We start from the raw sequence: 17619 nt of genomic DNA, 5'->3' as shown, positions 1-17619 counted from the left end.
CCACCCCCCCCTCCCCCCCCCCCCCCCCCGCGCGGAGGCCTCACAGGTCCGGAACAGGGCGGCCTACGGTCTTCTCCTCCTCCCCCTGCGTCACTCGTCCGTCAGTCGGTTCGCAGCCAGCCCTGGAGGCTGGGGCGGGGCTCTCCCACCAGGGGCCTGAAGCAGGGCCCCTCCCCTCACCTCCCCCGGGCGCTCCCCCCGCCCTCGCGCGCCTCGGCCAATCGGAGCCGGCGCCCGCCTCAGCGGCAGGATAGGCGGCCGCACGGCGACTGCGCGGGGAGCTCGAGCTTTGTAGCCGGCTGCAGGTAAGGCGGACGGCGCGGGCGTGAACGGGGGTCGCGGCCAGCTTTTTTAAAACCTTTGGGCAGGAGCTTGGAAAACGTGGCCCGCGGGAGACCGGGCCCCGCCCTGCGGCCTCGGGCCCAGGGCCGAAACCCCGGCCTCCGCCTGGGCGCCTGCTGCCTCGCTCCGCTGGGCCCGGAGGGGGAGCAGGCAGTCCCGGGGCTTGGCTGGCCGGGATCGCGGCGAGCTCTCCCTGGAAGGGGCTTCCTCAAATAAGCAAAACACAGACTGTTTAAAAAAGTAAATGTGTATTTTATTTTAAAAGTGTTTATGGTTTCAGTTGTAATGTAGGCGTAAGTCGGCGGGTGCTGTGTACGTGCACGGCGTAGTCCAAGGGGCTGGGGCTGAGCCAGTGATTCTGTCGCGGCATCTCGAACGTGTGCTGACAGCTCGCTCCAGCGAGCCGTGCGGGGCCGGGGTTTTGCGCCTCGAGTGCAGATCCTGCGCAAGCCCCTACACCTCTCCTGGCCGCGCTTTCCTCTTGGGAAACTGGAAAGTATAGGTATTTCATAGACCCCTGTGAGGGTTAAATGAGTTAAGTGCGCTCTAAAAAACTTAAGGCTGAGCTCCCAGCAGCAACACGGTTAAATATATACACAGATCTTTCCAAGTTCTGATACCCTGAATCGTTCGACAAAGGAATTAAGGTAGTTCACAACAAAATCGCATAGCATGGTCAGAAATAAATATAAATATAAATATATATGTGTGTATATATATAGATACTGGGAGCAGAGACAGTGTAAGAACAGAAAATAAGTCCGGGCAAAAAAAAAAAAAAAAGTAAGTATGTCAGTACTGTCCAATAGACCTTCCTGTGATAATGGAAATGCCCTATATTTAATTAACTAACATATTCGTAGCCATATCTGTCTAGTGGCTACCTTACAGGACAGTGCAGGTCTCTAGTTGGGTCTCAGATTTGTTTCTAGGAAGGTAAACTTGGTTAGTTACATAGTTCTGGTCATTTGGAAAGTAAAGCATGCTAGAGGCTTCCCCCCACCTCCCCTCTGGCAACCACCACTTTGCTCTCTGTTTGTAAGAGCTTTAAAAAGGTTAGAAACAAAAGTGAGTGCTACGTGTTCCGCCTGTGTGGAAGGTTTGCATTCGCTTGCCCTCCCCCACTTGTCAGTTATGCTCTGCAGGTCCTGGGATCCTGTAGCTGTCTCCAGCAGGAAGAACTGGCCTTTCGGTAACAGGGAACCAACGTTCCTATCTTTCTGGGGGATCAATGTCTAACAACACCTATGGGTCCCAGAATATCCTGATCTCAACCCAATTTTGAAACTGAGTTGCACATTATTTGCAATTATTTGAATTAATTAAGTCACTTTAAAAAAACAGGACAGACCCTCCTAAATTTCAGTACACTAGACGTTTATTCCTTAATAAGAGTATTTTGACTCCTGTTACCTCAGTTTTTCCTTTTATATCTATCAAGATCACTTTTTTTTTTCAATAATTAGTGCTTTATCATCCATTCCAATAGAAAACAGAATTACAGATCGTAGAAAACCACAAATAAGGGCGCCTGGCTAGTTCAGTCAGTGGAGCACTCGACTCTTGATCTTGGGATTGGGAGCCGGAACCCCCGTAGAGATTACTTAAAAATAAAATCTTAAAAAAAAAGAAAAAAAGCCACCACAAATAATCTATTTATACTAGTCAACATCATGACGACAATTTTGAAAAATGGTACTTTCAAGAAAAGGTAGATGGTTTCGAAATGGTGATAAGGAGGAATAGGAGGAACATAGAGCAGGTAGGAGTGGCAAGAAGGTGGGGAGAGGAAGAGAGTGGCTTAGGTTTGGAGAGAGTGTCCAGGAAAGCTTTACCTCTTCAGCCCTTTTGTGTGTTTTAATGTCAATGGCAGCTGCTTCCCTGGCTCTGATAACTGGAGCCTTGTCCCAGTTTACATGCGTCTGTGCCTTTGAGAGAACCAGAAAAGAAGTTAATAACCTCCAGTTAACCAAGACAAACACTGAGGAAGCTAAGCCAAAGGAGAACAAAAAAATAGAAGTGGGTTAGAATTACAGCATGTCAGCACCGAAAGAGAGGTCATCTAAGTATGCCTAAGTTCATCTGCCCCTCTTCTTTTTTTGTGGTGCAGAAACCAACACACGTACCTTGGCCTTGGTCAGACTGGCAGTGGGTGCTCATGTCAGGTATAGAATTCTGTTCTTGAGCCACAGGCAGGCTGGTATCCCCCAGAGTGACAGCTTGGCTGAGTGCATCACATTTTGGGGTCAAAGCTCAAACTCCAGCACTGTTTAGTAGACCTGCTACAGTAGATGTGGGGAAAGGAGAAACCTACTTCAGATTGCTTTAAGCAGGTTTTTTTATGCAAAAGTCTTGGCTTTTTTTCTTTAGCTATCTAGTGAACCACTGCAGCCTGAACTATCGTTTGTCATTATTTGGTAATTCAGGAACTAACTCAAGATTCTTCTGTTTTGTATTTTTTTTAAGTGCTTGCTCCTAGACATACCATATATTTCTGGATGGGGAGACCTATTAATTCACATTAATTTAATTTATAAGTTTGATACAGTTACAGGCACAGTCTCAGTGGAACTGTTCTGTTTTGTTTTTTTTTACTTGACAGAGATGTTCTAAAATTAATCTGGAAGTCCGAGCAAGCAAGACTAGATAGGAGTACTGCACAAGTTAATGAGAGAACTTGAACTATCAGATAACAAAACGTATTAAGTCATAGTCATGTAAACAGTATATTATAGGCATGGGAATAAAGGTCAATGACAGCAGAAAAAGTGAAAAAAAGAATAACCATATTCATAAGATCTTATGTACAAGTCATTGGGGGAAATGATGAAATAGTCCATTAATTATTTGGGAACAACTCAACTATTTGGGGGAAAAGTACAGGTAGAGTCTTACCACATGCCATACACCAAAATACTGCCTAGATGGATTAAAATACAAAAATAAATTAAAAAGTTAAAAATCTAAAAGGAAATAAAAATGTGTCTATACCTGTTTCTAAACATAATACCGACAGTCAGAAATTTAAAGGCTTTTAGTGTTTGACCAGTTAAGTATTAAACCCTTGAAGTAAACAAATGAACAGACCTAAATCTTCTTGCTATAGGATTAGGTCTTAGATATTTAAGAATATATTAAAATATAGAATAAAATTCTCCCTGGATTCTTTTCAAACTTTAACTCGTCTTGGCAGGCCAGTGGGGAGGAAGAGAACTGGGTGATGAGCAGGGAGAGAATGGAAAGGCAGAGCCAGATCCCGCCTGGTCTGGGGTTGTGCCTCTTGGCTGTGCCATCTTATTATCAGAGGAATTGAAAGCTGGAAGGGAGAGAGCATGGGAAGGATACCCCGGTTTAGGATCTGGCCAGGATACCCCAGTTGAATGTGCTTTATACATGAGAGTGTAATTCCTCCTAGGTAGTAGACTACTGATGCCTAATGAGCTAGGATTTCCAAGCGGGATTCTGTCTCCCATGTGTGCATTTCTCCACATCATTCTTTGTTTTCTTTTGTTTTGCTTTCCCAGATTCTGTGGGAAAGCAGTAAGGCTTATAAACAATGTTTTGTAGACATTTTTCATAGGAAAACTTTCCTGGAAGTTCTCATTTGAAAGGAAAGGCAAGTAGTAGCAATGTCTCTGCAAGGACAAAGGACTCAGGGCAATTTAATGATTTCTTTTGGATGTGATTTGGGCGCTGGAGACAAATTAGAAGCAGTAGAATTGCTAGGTCAGGGGTTGTGTGCATTTGGAATTGTAATAGATGTTGCATACTGCCCTCTTACAGAGCTGATACCCATCTGTCGTCCCCCAGTAATGTCAGAGAGTGTATTCTTCCCCACCCTTTCCCCACTGCACTGTGGCAAACATTTTGATCTCTGGCAGTCTGATAGAGCACCTTTGTGAAATAATAATTTGCATTCTGTGATCATAAGTGAGGTTGAGCATTGTTCTCCTTGTTTTAAAAGTCGCCTGCATTTCATTTTGTGGGAATCAGAGAGCCTTTTAGAGCAGGAACAGACCTTAGGGATGAAGTCCACTCATTCAGCCTACAGACGAGGAACCTGTTTGGACATGATCCCTTGGCTCGCCCATGACTGATGCAGGGCCAACACCAGTTCTGTTTGTCATAGTGGTTGTCTGAGGGAGTGTAAGACGGGATCTGTAAAGGTCTCTGGAGTACTCTGGAGTTTGGCTCTAGAACCACAAAGTCTGAAAATTACCGTACAGTGCTACAGGGCCTAGATTGGGAGACCAAATGCTTGTATCCACACTGAACTTCAGGTGCCTTGTCTGTAAAATAGAATTAGCGTTAGCTCTTTTGCCAAGGGTCTGTGGATTCATGTTAATACAAAGTAGTTGATATAAGTAGGCTCACGACTGTAACTAACCTCCTCATATCTGTGCATTTTGTTATCTGACTTTCCCACCCACATGTAAGCTCTAAGGGAGGCTTAATCAAAATTCTTAAAAATATGAGTAAAACACAATAGAGTTTTGGGTAGGGCATCTGCATGGGAGAGCTACCAGGGTGTGTTCTCTGGGGCCCCACTGTGGTCCAGGCTGCTACTTAACACACGTCCTTGCTTAGTTCTAGCTTTTCCCCCTGGCTTTGCTGTCAGTGTCTTGGTTTTCCTTCCAAGATATTTTATGCATGAGAAGACATCATACCCATACTGACTCCCTGAGATCTGGGAGGAAAGCTTACCCGCTTTGTTACTCCCTGCTTTTTAGGTTTGTCTTCTACAAGTTCCCCTTTTCACATTTTTCAGGAAACATGAAAAGGCTCTGGGTTATTAAAGGAAAGACAGCCCATGTGCCTGCTAGGTTAGGTCATGAGACCCAATCTCAAAGCACAAAGGAGGAATGAGGAGAGAAGAAGGGAGGGGAATTACTGAAAATGGGTTATTTTCAACCCACAGCCCAGATGACCATCCCAGATGTTCATAGGATTGTCAAGGGTCAATTTTTTTTTTTTGTTTCTGTTTGTTGTTTTTAATAATGGGTGTTATTTGTTTCATTGTTCTTGTTCATGGTTATCATCACTATGTCCAACCCTTTCTATATTTTGAAGGAGAATGAGCTCAAATGCAGGGATGGGTCCAAGGACCGAGCCACCACAGCCTTCCCTTCCCAGAGGACTTGGAGGGCCCTCCTCCCTCTCATCCAGCTCTGCGCAGCATCTGCATTGGCTTCCTGGACATCCCACTCTGGTGGGAGGGCTGGAGAGGCTTTAATTCTTTCTCTGTCACTTCTAGTCACACAGTCACCCTGCCATTGCCTGCCCGAGTCTTAGTTCAGATAAAGTGGCAATTCTAAGAGCTCTGAAAAATGAATGAGAAAGTCAATTTTTATGGGCCTCTCTGTTTTACTCTCAGTTCTAGTGTTTTTCCAGGTTTGGCTGTCTGACCACGTGCACATGATCTTTTGGACACCTGTTAAAAATGCAGATTCTCAGCCTCCCCTCCCTTGTAGACTTCCTGAATCAGAATCTCTGGGGGTAGAAGCCAGAAATATGCATTTTCAACAAGCAGTCCTTGGAGTACATTAAAGTTTGGAACCACTATTATTCCCTACTAGTTTCATACTTCTTTTCCTTCTCTCTCCTGTTTCTCCTTCCCTTCCCTTTTTCTTTCCTCATTTCTTCTGACTCCTACTCACCTGTTTGTTTCTTCTTTCCTCCTACTTAATGCTATGGATTCAGAGTAAACTGTACTTTTAACATAATACGTTTAAGTCCTCTGGAAAGTCAGCTAGGAGGAAAAAAAAAGAAGTATGTATTTCCTGCTGCCTTGCTTGTCTCCATAAAAGAAAGGCAGATCTGGGGCTCCTGGGTGGCTCAGTTGGTTAAGCGTCCGATTCTTGGTTTTGGCTTGGGTCATGATCTCAGGGTCGTGGGATCAAGCTCCCCGGTAGGCTCTGCACTCAGTGCTGAGTCTGCTTGAGATTCTCTCTCTCTCCCTCTCCCTCCCTCCCCCCACTCACTCTCTTTTTCTCTCTAAAATAAATAAAATCTTTAAAAAAAACAAGAGTGTGGGAGAAAGTGGGATGGCAAAGGGGAGTGTCTGCATGGAGTCTGGGGCAGGTGTCTTCAGGGTCCTGACCTCTGCTTTTGTCTTCACAGCCACAGAAGTAGGAGATCAAGATGAATGCAGAGGTGAGTTCTTTAAAAGGGCTGGTTTAAGGAATGCTTTTCTTGCAGTGTTCCTCATGTCTCCTTCACAGAGTGTCTTCTCTCCCTACAGAACTTTCAAAAACATTGGCACAAACTTGAAAACATTTCCCTTCCGACCTGCCGATGTGCACGTGACTCTGGGTGATAATGGAAGAATTCGGCCCTTCCAAGTTCTTATCTGTGTCTGTTCAGCTTCAGTTAGACTAGAATATATCTATTTCAGTTAATCCTGAAACAACACTGAAGGGCTGGGGCTGGAGTGGGCAGCAGGGTGTAGGGGTGCTGGGCCTAGAGCCTTGCTTTGTGTTATTCTGGGGACTTAACCTCTGCTTATTAGGACATTTCTCTGCATTGTCTCCTAGGGGCTCTCAGTTCTACTGTCCCTGTTCTTTGATCTGCTGAGTTTTCTAGTCACTTTGCCCTTTTGTTTTTTCCTGACTGATCAGCTCCTTCCTGCCTCTACTCTCCAAGTCCAGCCAAACCCCGGGGTCCATCTCTTCACCCACTCTTGTTCTGATGTCCCCAACCGCTTTTCCTCTTGTCCCGTTGATCTACCATGCCAACCCCAGGACAGTGGTCTTGGGTGGGCGGCACAGCTTCATGTATCTGCAGCTGGCAAACGTCTCCAGACCCGCATGTGCATGCTCAGCACAGCCCGCCTGGCCTCCACGGAGCTGCATGCAGCCCCCTTCCCCATTGCCCTGAATGGCCAGGTCCAGCCTTCTCATGCCTCCCTGCTCCCTCCTCACTCTTAGCGTCTGGACCACTTTTTACTTTATAGAGAAAAATGAGAACCATCAGACATCATCTCTCTCTCAATTCCTGCCTTCCCATGTGTCTTACTCCTCTTGTCACGGTGAAAGGGATGTTTATCAGTGAGAGGGCTCCAGGCTGTGAGTATAGGAAAACCCAACTTAATGTGTTTTTTATCTTGGAAGTCCAAACTGACGGCAGGCTTCAGGGCTGGCTGATCCAGTGGCTCGGCGATCTTGATGATCCAGGATCATTTCGTCTCTCTGCTCTTCATCCAAATGTTAGCTTTCTCCTACAGATAGTTCCCCTTATGGTTATGGAATGGCTGCCAGCAACAGTTGGGGCTACATGCTTCCTCATTCGCTTTGAGCAGGAGAAGGAGAGCTTCCTGCATCTCAGAAAAGTAGGAACCTCTTTTTTTTTTTTTTGAAACCGCACCTAATGCCTCCTTAGGTCTTATTGGCAAGAATTGTGTCACATGCCCACTCCTGGACTAATTACTGGGTTGAGAGGAGCCGAGATTTTGCCAAGTGGCTTAGACTAATCAGGCCCACCCTGAAGCAGCTTCCCCTCTATGCCTGGGCTGGATAGAGGAAGAAGAAAGGGGAGTGGACCTATCTCATCCAGTGTCCCTAGAAACCCCTGTCCATACTCTGAATTGCCAGTTCTCTTGCCTCTTCAGACCTCACCCTGCCTCCCTAATTATCTCCTTTACCAGCTGCATTGTTAACCTCATTTCTCCTGACTCTTTCTGATTAATATCTCCCAAACGCTTTTCTTTTTTTAAAGATTTATTTATTTATTTTAGAGAGAGAGCACAGTGGGGGGAGAGGCAGAGGCAGAGGGAGAATCCTCAGGCTGACTCCCCATTGATCACAGAGCCCGACGTGGGGCCTGATCCCACGACCCTGAGATCATGACCTGAGCCGAAAACAAGAGTCGGCTCCTTAACCAACTGAGCCACCCAGGCGCCCCTCAGAGTGCTTTAGTTCTTAACTTTCTTCCGAACAAAACAACACATGACATTTTGTCAAGCTACCGTCGTCCTATTTTTCTCATGTCTTTCAAAGGGAGGCTTCTTGAAAGAGATGTGCATAGGTAACTTCTCCATTTTTTCCTCTCTCCAAAGTCATTCTCAACCTACTGCAGTCGGGCTTCTTTCTTACTGAAATTCATCTTAAATAATAATTTTTAAAAATTATTTTTGTAATAATGTCAGTACACATACAGAGTACAAAGCTCAAAAGCCATAAAGTGGTAAAAGTCAAAAGTAAGTCTCCCTACTTACTGCTCCCCTAGCCTTCCCCACTTCAGGGCTGCCTTCTTTTAAGCACTTTCCGGTGCCTCTGACCCCTTATGTGAAGGCCCCTGTGACTCACTCAGATTTTCATTGTCTTAGGAGTTCTGAAGAAAAATCAGAAACTTTGCATTAATTGAAAGCTTATACAGCCTGGCCCGGTAACAGCTCCATCAATCATCAGTTACCCCTTCTTTCCTATCATTTTGACCCTTCCTTCTTTGATGGCTTTTTACTCTCAACCTTTGAAAACATTCCTAGACCTTGGGTTCCCCTTTAACTATTGTCACTTCTCTTCTGCCTTAAATACCCGTCGTTCAGTGGCTGTGACCACTTTCTCACTTCGCTTTTATGTCAGCCCCACTGCAGTCTGACTTGGTTCTCACTGTTCCACCAAAACCTTGCAACTGAAAGTCACCAGTAGCATCCATATCACCAAATTCGGTGGAAACTTCCTTTTTGAAGCATTTGACCCTATTGGCCATGTTCTCGCCATCCCAAGGTTTCGGCCTCTCTGCTCACTTCTTCTCAGAGTCTTTCTTAGGCTTCTCTTCTGCCTGCTTTTTAAAATTTGGTGTTTCCCAGGATACTTCTCCTCCTACCCATTGTCCGAGGCTGCTCATCTGATCCCCCAGTTTTTGTTAGTCGTATGCTTAGGAATGTCCCAAATGGATTTGTTCAACCAGATCCTCCTCCTCAACTCCAGGTCTGTACATTGAGAAGCCTGGATTGCTCATCTTCACTGAGAGTTTACACAGGTGCTCCAGCTCATTCCAACCCAAGCTGGACCTGCTGTTTTGCACCTGCCCCAAATAGGCTTCTCAGGGAATGGCACCACTGCCATCTGTGTATGGGGCCTGGAAGCTTGACACCCTCCTCCCTCCTTTCCCACACTCCATGCTGTAAATCCTATTTGCTTGATTTAGTCACTAAAATGTAACAATACACTGTACCAGACTTTAGACTTGGCTTTATGGCTTTAATAGTAAAAAAAAATATATAGATAAGGTACTTGTACTCATGGAATTTGCTGGTGAGACCATAGTACCTTCCAAGTCTGTCTTTTGCTTGCTTCACTTTCTGCCTCCTCATCACTTGATCACTTCCTGTACCTCCTCTCCTTCCCTTTCCTTACCCTCCTCTAGGTCATTCTCTCTCCCTCTTGCAGGGCCTAGAAGGTACTCCTCAGCCCCTGCTCATGACATGTGGTCCTTGTTGGTGTGTGCAGGGCTCCTCTCTTGTATTTATTTTCTCATTCCTTCTCGTCTTCATCCTCATTCTCACCCTTCCAAAGACAGCTATTCTAACGGATTAAATGATTACCTTTTTGTTTTCATGTATTCCCCAAAGTATATGTTATTGTTTTTGTACAAATACCCTTTACATTTACATTTGGTGAAATTGTTTTTTTGTTTGTTGGTGCACGAGTTCTGTGAACTACAACACATGCATCAATTTGTTTAACCATTCCCACAATCGGGGTTTAGACCCCCCCTCCAAAATACTCCTTTCTTCCATTGCTCCTTTGTTGTCACAGGCACCCGAGCCCCGAGCCCCTGGCAACCCCTGTGTAGTATACTTTTAATTTCAATAATGGTATTGTGTTACAGTTCATATCTTGTTCTCTTTCTTATTTGTTCCACTCAGCACTACGTTCTCAAGATAAAACATAATGTTAATCTGCTGCCCAGTTTCCCAGGATGTGCATAATTTAATCCTAATAAGACACATATGAGCAAGATGCTATTATTGCCTCTGTTTTGTAGATGAAGAAAATGAGGGTTAAGTAACTTGCTCAAGTCATGGGGTATTGGGGGCAGAATGGTCATGCAGGCCCTGATGTCTCTGACTTGGTGAATGCCTCTCTTCTTGTGTATATTCAGCTAATCTTGTCCATGCGGTTCATATGTCATTTCTGCTATGTGAAATTTCTCGGGGCTTTTTTTCTGGAAGTGATTGATACCTTCCTCTCATTAATTCCCATTGCTCTTTCTCTCTTTTTTTTGTGGCCTTCCATTCTCTGACATCAAATATAGCTGTCTGTGTGTCTTCTTCATCTTAGTATACCCACAGCACCTGGTGTGATGCCTCATACATTGTTTGTCCTCACCAAATGGCAGTCAACATTCAGTCAAACAATCAATGGTTCAGAAACTGTTCAGTAATCTTGTAATGCAATCCTGGACTTAGATGGGCTAGTGAAAATGCAGAGGAAGGAAATCATAGGACAGAAAATTTCAGGGAAAACTTGCTGTGACTCAGAGGCTAGCTGGAGTACATGTGTGGAGAAGGACTGTCGGCCTCCGCTAGCCCTTTGATCTCAGAGGACGTTCGTTGAATACATGAATGACTTCCGGGATTTCAAGCATTTCAAGCTGGGTCCCTTACGGAATTCGTGGAGCCACTGGCCTTTGCCCAGAAATTCAGAGCACAGCCAGTCAGGTGGGGTAGGTGGTTGGCACCTGGCACAGAGGATGATGATCCAGGTCAGAATGAGCTGGCCAGGTGGAAACTGGACATGCCCAGTTGGCATTTCTTCTTAGGACTGGAGCTTGGAGGAAAGGATGGCTCACAGCTCAGGATGTTGGGAGTCCTCAGCATAAAGTTGGTGATGAAAACCTTAGAAATGAAGGGATTCCCCCCTCCCCAAACTCCAGGAATATGGAGAAGAGAGAAAAACAGAGGGACGAGGATTGAGCCCTGGGAAATATGCACATCCGGAGGGCAGGGTGAAGAAGGAAAGCGGTGAAGTGTGAAAAGAAAACCTCAGTATGAGGTGAAAAGTAAACCTCAGTATAAGAAAGGAGGGAAGGTCCAATTAACTTTTATTTTATTTTATTTTTTTAAAAATTTTTTATTTATTTTTGAGAGAGAGAGAATGACAGAGAGAGAATGAGAGGGGTGAGGGTCAGAGGGAGAAGCAGACTCCCTGCCGAGCAGGGAGCCCGATGCGGGACTCGATCCCGGGACTCCAGGATCATGACCTGAGCCGAAGGCAGTCGCTTAACCAACTGAGCCACCCAGGCGCCCCTCCAATTAACTTTTAAATATGTCTGAGGTCCAGGAGAATGCAGCTGAGAAAAAGACCTTGAATTTATCCTTGAAAAGATGGCTTGTGATGAAGCAGAGAGTCATGGTAGTGGAAACCAGATTACAGCTGGGCCAGAAAGTATGAGTGGAAGCAGCAGTTGTAGCCTGGAGGTGTGACAAGTCAATGACTGGGGTCCGTGGACTGGGCAGTCAGGGGCAGGCGGTCCCCAGGGTGGGGCAGCAGAAGATTTTGGGCACTGTAGAGGGACCCCCGGGAAGGGAGATGGGAGTAAGCCAAAGGGTCCACAAGTGGTAGAGTTCTAATCTGCTTGGAGATTAGATGTACCCTGAAAAGTCCTCTTCCCTCCCAGCTACTCTGTTTCTTATGCTCCCAGGCAAACAGTGTTACTGGTTTGTTGGCTATCCTTTCGGAGAGATTCTAAACATATACAACAAATATTTTTTGCTCTCCTTCTTTGGCACAAAGTGTAGCACACAAATTAACACTGATCTGTGTCTTGTTTTCTCACCCAAAAATCTATCTTGGAGATCTGTCCCTTTAAATACATAAAGAACTTCCTTGTTCTTTTCTATAGTGGTGTAATATTTCATTGTAAGGGCATACCATAATGTACATAACCAACCAGCTATTAACAATATATATGTTATTTTCGATTTTCTGCTCTTACAAGTAAGGCTGCAATAAACCTAAGTCTTTTCATTGTGTATCTCTATAGGACACATTCTTAGAAATGGATTTACTGGACCACAGAGTATTTGCATAAGTTGTTTCCAAGTTGCTCTCTACAAAAGTTGCCCATTTTTCTCTCCCTCTTGCATTGTATGAATATACCTGTTTTTCCGCACTCGCCAGTGTTTTGTTAAACTTTCTGATCCTTGTAAACAGTGGATGAAAAACATTAGGTTGTTCTTCCTGACTATTTGGAATCCCCTTTTCCCCTCCCGGAATGGTGGTCCAGCACTTGCCTCATGCCTTACCCCCTGAAGTTCCTCCAAAATGATTTTATTTTTTATTTATTTATTTTTTTTACAGAGGGAGAGAGGGGGCTGTGTAGAGGGAGAGAGAGAATCTTAAACAGGTTCCACACCCAGCACAGAGCCCATGTGGCGCTCCATCTCACGACCCTGAGATCATGACCTGAGCTGGAATCAAGAGTCACATGCTTAACAGACTGAGCCCCCTAGGCGCCCCTTATCTTTTACCCTTTTCATCTCAAAACAATTTTTTTCCTAAGTTGGCAGAACATGTTCTCTGAATCCTAACTTCCTCTGAATTCTATGATCAGATTCGGAGCTCCAGACACCAGCTTCTCTGAGTCCAAAAGATGGGAGCAAGCCCACTCTTACTTTTTGAGTCACTTTGCTGTCCCTTATGTGTGTCCTTTTACGGCGGTCTTGAAACTGCTCCTTTTCCTGTACTTCAGCGGCATTTTCCCAAAGATTTGACATAGCAGAGCAAAGCAAACAACTGAAAATGGAACTTTAGACATCTTGGTTTCTAGAAATCCATTGCCCTCCCCTTCCTGGCTCCTCTCTCTGTATCCTTCAGCCTTCTCATAACCTGTGCATATCTTCCTCTTTCGGCTCCTCCTTCTTGTCCTTTCCTCTGCCTTTTGCTGGTTCCCACCCCCAAAGTTTTAGCCACCAGTATTTGGGGATTTTTCCAGTTATCTTTTTGTTGTTGATTTCTAGTTTAAATTCCATTTTGGTCTCAGAGGAGACATTGCATCACTTCTGTTCTTTTAAGTTTGTTGAAGTATGTTTTATGGCCCAGAATGTGGTCTGTCTTGGTGAATGTTCCATGTGAGCTTGAGAAGATTGTGTATTGCTGTCATTTAAATAGTCTGTAGATGTCAGTGATATCCAGTGGACTGATGGTATTGTTGAGTTCGGCTATGTCCTTACTGCTTTTCTGCCTGCCGGATCTGTCCATTTCTGATAGCGGGGTGTCGAAATTTCCAACTATGATATTGGGTTCATCTTTCTCTCCTTGTAGATCCATTGGGTAGATAGATGCTTCATGTAGTTTGATGCTCTTGTTAGGCACATACATGTTAAGGGTTAATGTTATTGGACCCCATTATTATGTAATGCCCTTGAAATTAGTATAGCTACTTCTGCTTTCTTAAAATACTAACATGGCATATTTATCTCCAGCCATTTACTTTTAATCTATATGTGTCTTTATATTTTAAGTGGAATTCTTATAGACAGCATCTAATTGGGTCTTATTTTTGATCCACTGTGACAGTCTTTCTTTTAATTGATGCATTTAGACCATTTAATGTTCAAAGTGATATCGTTGGATTAATATTTGTTGCTATTTTCTGTTTGTTGCTCTGGTTCTTTGTTCCTGTTTTTGTCTCCCACTCTTCTTCTGGTTTTAATTTGAGCATTTTATGATTCCATTTGCTCTCCTTTCTTAGCATATTGATTATACTTCTTTTTTAACCTTTTTTAGTGGTTGCCCTAGAGTTTGTAATATACATTTACAGCTAATCAAGGTCCACTTTCAAATAACAACTATACCAGTTCATAGGGTGTGAGTACTTTAACAAAATATTCCTATTTCTTCTCATGCTTTGTGTCATTTACTTCACTTATATGTAAGCATACATAAGCATATAAATACATAAGATACATATGCATAAACATACATAATTAAATATTTGTTGCTGTTACTATTTTGAACAAATTGTTATCAGCTACATGAATTAATAAGAAAAAGTTATAATTTTACCTTCACTTAATCCTTCTTTGGTGCTCTTCCTTTCTTTATGTAGACCTGGGTGTCTGTCCTATATTATTTTCTTTGTCTCTAAAGAACTTCTTTTCAACATTTCTTGCAAGACAGTGTAATGGCAACAAATGCCCTCGATTTTTGTTTGTCCGAGAACTTCTTAACTTTTGAGGGATCATTTCACAGGGAACAGAAATCTGGGTTGGTAGTGTCTGCCTCTCAACGCTTTAAATATTTCACTCTCCTCTCTTTGTGCATGCTTGGTTTCTGAGAAGCAGCATGTAGTTCTTTTTTTTTTTTTTAATTTTTTTTTTATTCTTATGTTAATCCCCATACATTACATCATTAGTTTTAGATGAAGTGTTCCATGATTCATTGTTTGTGCATAACACCCAGTGCTCCATGCAGAATGTGCCCTCTTTAATACCCATCAGCAGGCTGACCCATCCTCCCACCCCCTCCCCTCTAGAACCCTGTTTGTTTTTCAGAGTCCATTGTCTCTCATGGTTCGTCTACCCCTCCGATTTCCCCCGCTTCATTCTTCCCCTCCCGCTACCTTCTTCTTCTTCTTTTTTTTTTTTCTTAACATATATTGCATTATTTGTTTCAGAGGTACAGATCTGAGATTCAACAGTCTTGCACAATTCACAGCGCTTACCAGAGCACATACCCTCCCCAGTGTCTATCACCCAGTCACCCCATCCTTCCCACCCCACCCCCCACTCCAGCAACCCTCAGTTTGTTTCCTGAGATTAAGAATTCCTCATATCAGTGAGATCATATGATACTTGTCTTTCTCTGATTGACTTATTTCACTCAACATAATACCCTCCAGTTCCATCCACGTCGTTGCAAATGGCAAGATCTCGTTCCTTTTGATGGCTGCATAATATTCCATTGTATATATATACCAGATCTTCTTTATCCATTCATCTGTCGATGGACATCTTGGCTCTTTCCACAGTTTGGCTATTGTGGACATTGCTGCTATAAACATTGGGGTGCACGTACCCCTTCGGATCCCTACTTTTGTATCTTTGGGGTAAATACCCAGTAGTGCAATTGCTGGATCATATGGGAGCTCTATTTTCAACTTTTTGAGGAACCTCCATACAGTTTTCCAGAGTGGCTGCACCAGCTTGCATTCCCACCAACAGTGTAGGAGGGTTCCCCTTTCTCCGCATCCCCGCCAACATCTGTCATTTCCTGACTTGTTAATTTTAGCCATTCTGACAGGTGTGAGGTGGTATCTCATTGAGGTTTTGATTTGGATTTCCCTGATGCCGAGCGATACTGAGCACTTTTTCATGTGTCTGTTGGCCATTTGGATGTCTTCTTTGGAAAAATGTCTTTTCATGTCTTCTGCCCATTTCTTGATTGGATTCTTTGTTCTTTGGGTGTTGAGTTTGATGAGTTCTTTATAGATTTTGGATACTAGCCCTTTATCTGATATGTCATTTGCAAATATCTTCTCCCATTCTGTCGGTTGTCTTTTGGTTTTGTTGACTGTTTCCTTTGCTTTGCAAAAGCTTTTTATCTTGATGAAGTCCCAATAGTTCATTTTTGCCCTTGCCTCCCTTGCCTTTGGCGATGTTTCTAGGAAGAAGTTGCTTCGGCTGAGGTCAAAGAGGTTGCTGCCTGTGTTCTCCTTTAGGATTTTGACGGACTCCTGTCTCACATTGAGGTCTTTCAACCATTTGGAGTCTATTTTTGTGTGTGGTGTAAGGAAATGGTCCAGTTTCATTCTTCTGCATGTGGCTATCCAATTTTCCCAACACCATTTGTTGAAGAGACTGTCTTTTTTCCATTGGACATTCTTTCCTGCTTTGTCAAAGATGAGTTGACCATAGAGTTGAGGGTCCATTTCTGGGCTCTCTATTCTGTTCCATTGATCTATGTGTCTGTTTTTGTGCCAGTACCATGCTGTCTTGATGATGACAGCTTTGTAATAGAGCTGGAAGTCCGGAATTGTGATGCCGCCGGCTTTGCTTTTCTTTTTCAACATTCCTCTGGCTATGCGGGGTCTTTTCTGGTTCCATACAAATTTTAGGATGATTTGTTCCATTTCTTTGAAAAAAGTGGATGGTATTTTGATGGGGATTGCATTGAATGTGTAGATTGCTCTAGGTAGCATTGACATCTTCACAATATTTGTTCTTCCAATCCATGAGCATGGAACGTTTTTCCATTTCTTTGTGTCTTCCTCAATTTCTTTCATGAGTATTTTATAGTTTTCTGAGTACAGATCCTTTGTCTCTTTGGTTAGATTTATTCCTAGGTATCTTATGGTTTTGGGTGCAATTGTAAATGGGATCGACTCCTTAATTTCTCTTTCTTCTGTCTTGTTGTTGGTGTATAGGAATGCCACTGACTTCTGTGCATTGATTTTATATCCTGCCACTTTACTGAATTCCTGTATGAGTTCTAGCAGTTTTGGGGTGGAGTCTTTTGGGTTTTCCACATAAAGTATCATATCATCTGCAAAGAGTGAGAGTTTGACTTCTTCCTTGCCAATTTGGATGCCTTTGATTTCTTTTTGTTGTCTGATTGCTGTGGCTAGGACTTCCAATACTATGTTGAATAGCAGTGGTGATAGTGGACATCCCTGCCGCGTTCCTGACCTTAGGGGGAAAGCTCTCAGTTTTTCCCCATTGAGAATGATATTCGCTGTAGGTTTTTCATAGATGGCTTTTATGATATTGAGGTATGTACCCTCTATGCCTATACTCTGAAGAGTTTTGATCAAGAAAGGATGCTGTACTTTGTCAAATGCTTTTTCTGCATCTATTGAGAGGATCATATGATTCTTGTTCTTTCTTTTGTTAATGTATTGTATCACATTGATTGATTTGCGGATGTTGAACCAACCTTGCAGCCCAGGGATAAATCCCACTTGGTCATGGTGAATAATCCTTTTAATGTACTGTTGGATCCTATTGGCTAGTATTTTGGTGAGAATTTTTGCATCCATGTTCATCAGGGATATTGGTCTGTAATTCTCCTTTTTGATGGGGTCTTTGTCTGGTTTTGGGATCAAGGTAATGCTGGCCTCATAAAATGAGTTGGGAAGTTTTCCTTCCATTTCTATTTTTTGGAACAGTTTCAGAAGAATAGGTATTAATTCTTCTTGAAATGTTTGGTAGAATTCCCCTGGGAAGCCATCTGGCCCTGGGCTTTTGTTTTTTGGGAGATTTTTGATGACTGCTTCAATTTCCTTAGTGGTTATAGGTCTGTTCAGGTTTTCTATTTCATCCTGGTTCAGTTT

At 43.5% G+C, this 17619-nt stretch overlaps 1 protein-coding gene across 1 annotated transcript in view; it reads left to right on the top strand.

Moving 5' to 3' along the window:
• The first annotated feature begins 225 nt into the window (after positions 1–225).
• BLVRA (biliverdin reductase A) overlaps positions 226–17619 on the top strand; it is a 70992-nt gene continuing 53598 nt past the window's right edge. Inside the window, exons 1-2 of the mRNA XM_044920211.1 lie at positions 226–305; positions 6463–6495. Of these exons, the coding sequence (XP_044776146.1) occupies positions 6484–6495 (12 nt within the window). The 5' untranslated portion in view covers positions 226–305; positions 6463–6483. The remainder of the gene's footprint in view (positions 306–6462; positions 6496–17619) is intronic.

This window comes from Neomonachus schauinslandi, chromosome 12 (genome assembly GCF_002201575.2).
Source record: "Neomonachus schauinslandi chromosome 12, ASM220157v2, whole genome shotgun sequence".
In the NCBI taxonomy this organism is placed as follows: domain Eukaryota; kingdom Metazoa; phylum Chordata; class Mammalia; order Carnivora; family Phocidae; genus Neomonachus; species Neomonachus schauinslandi.
The sequence above is the reverse complement of the archived record's forward strand: the minus strand, read 5'-3'. Positions and strand labels throughout refer to the sequence as shown.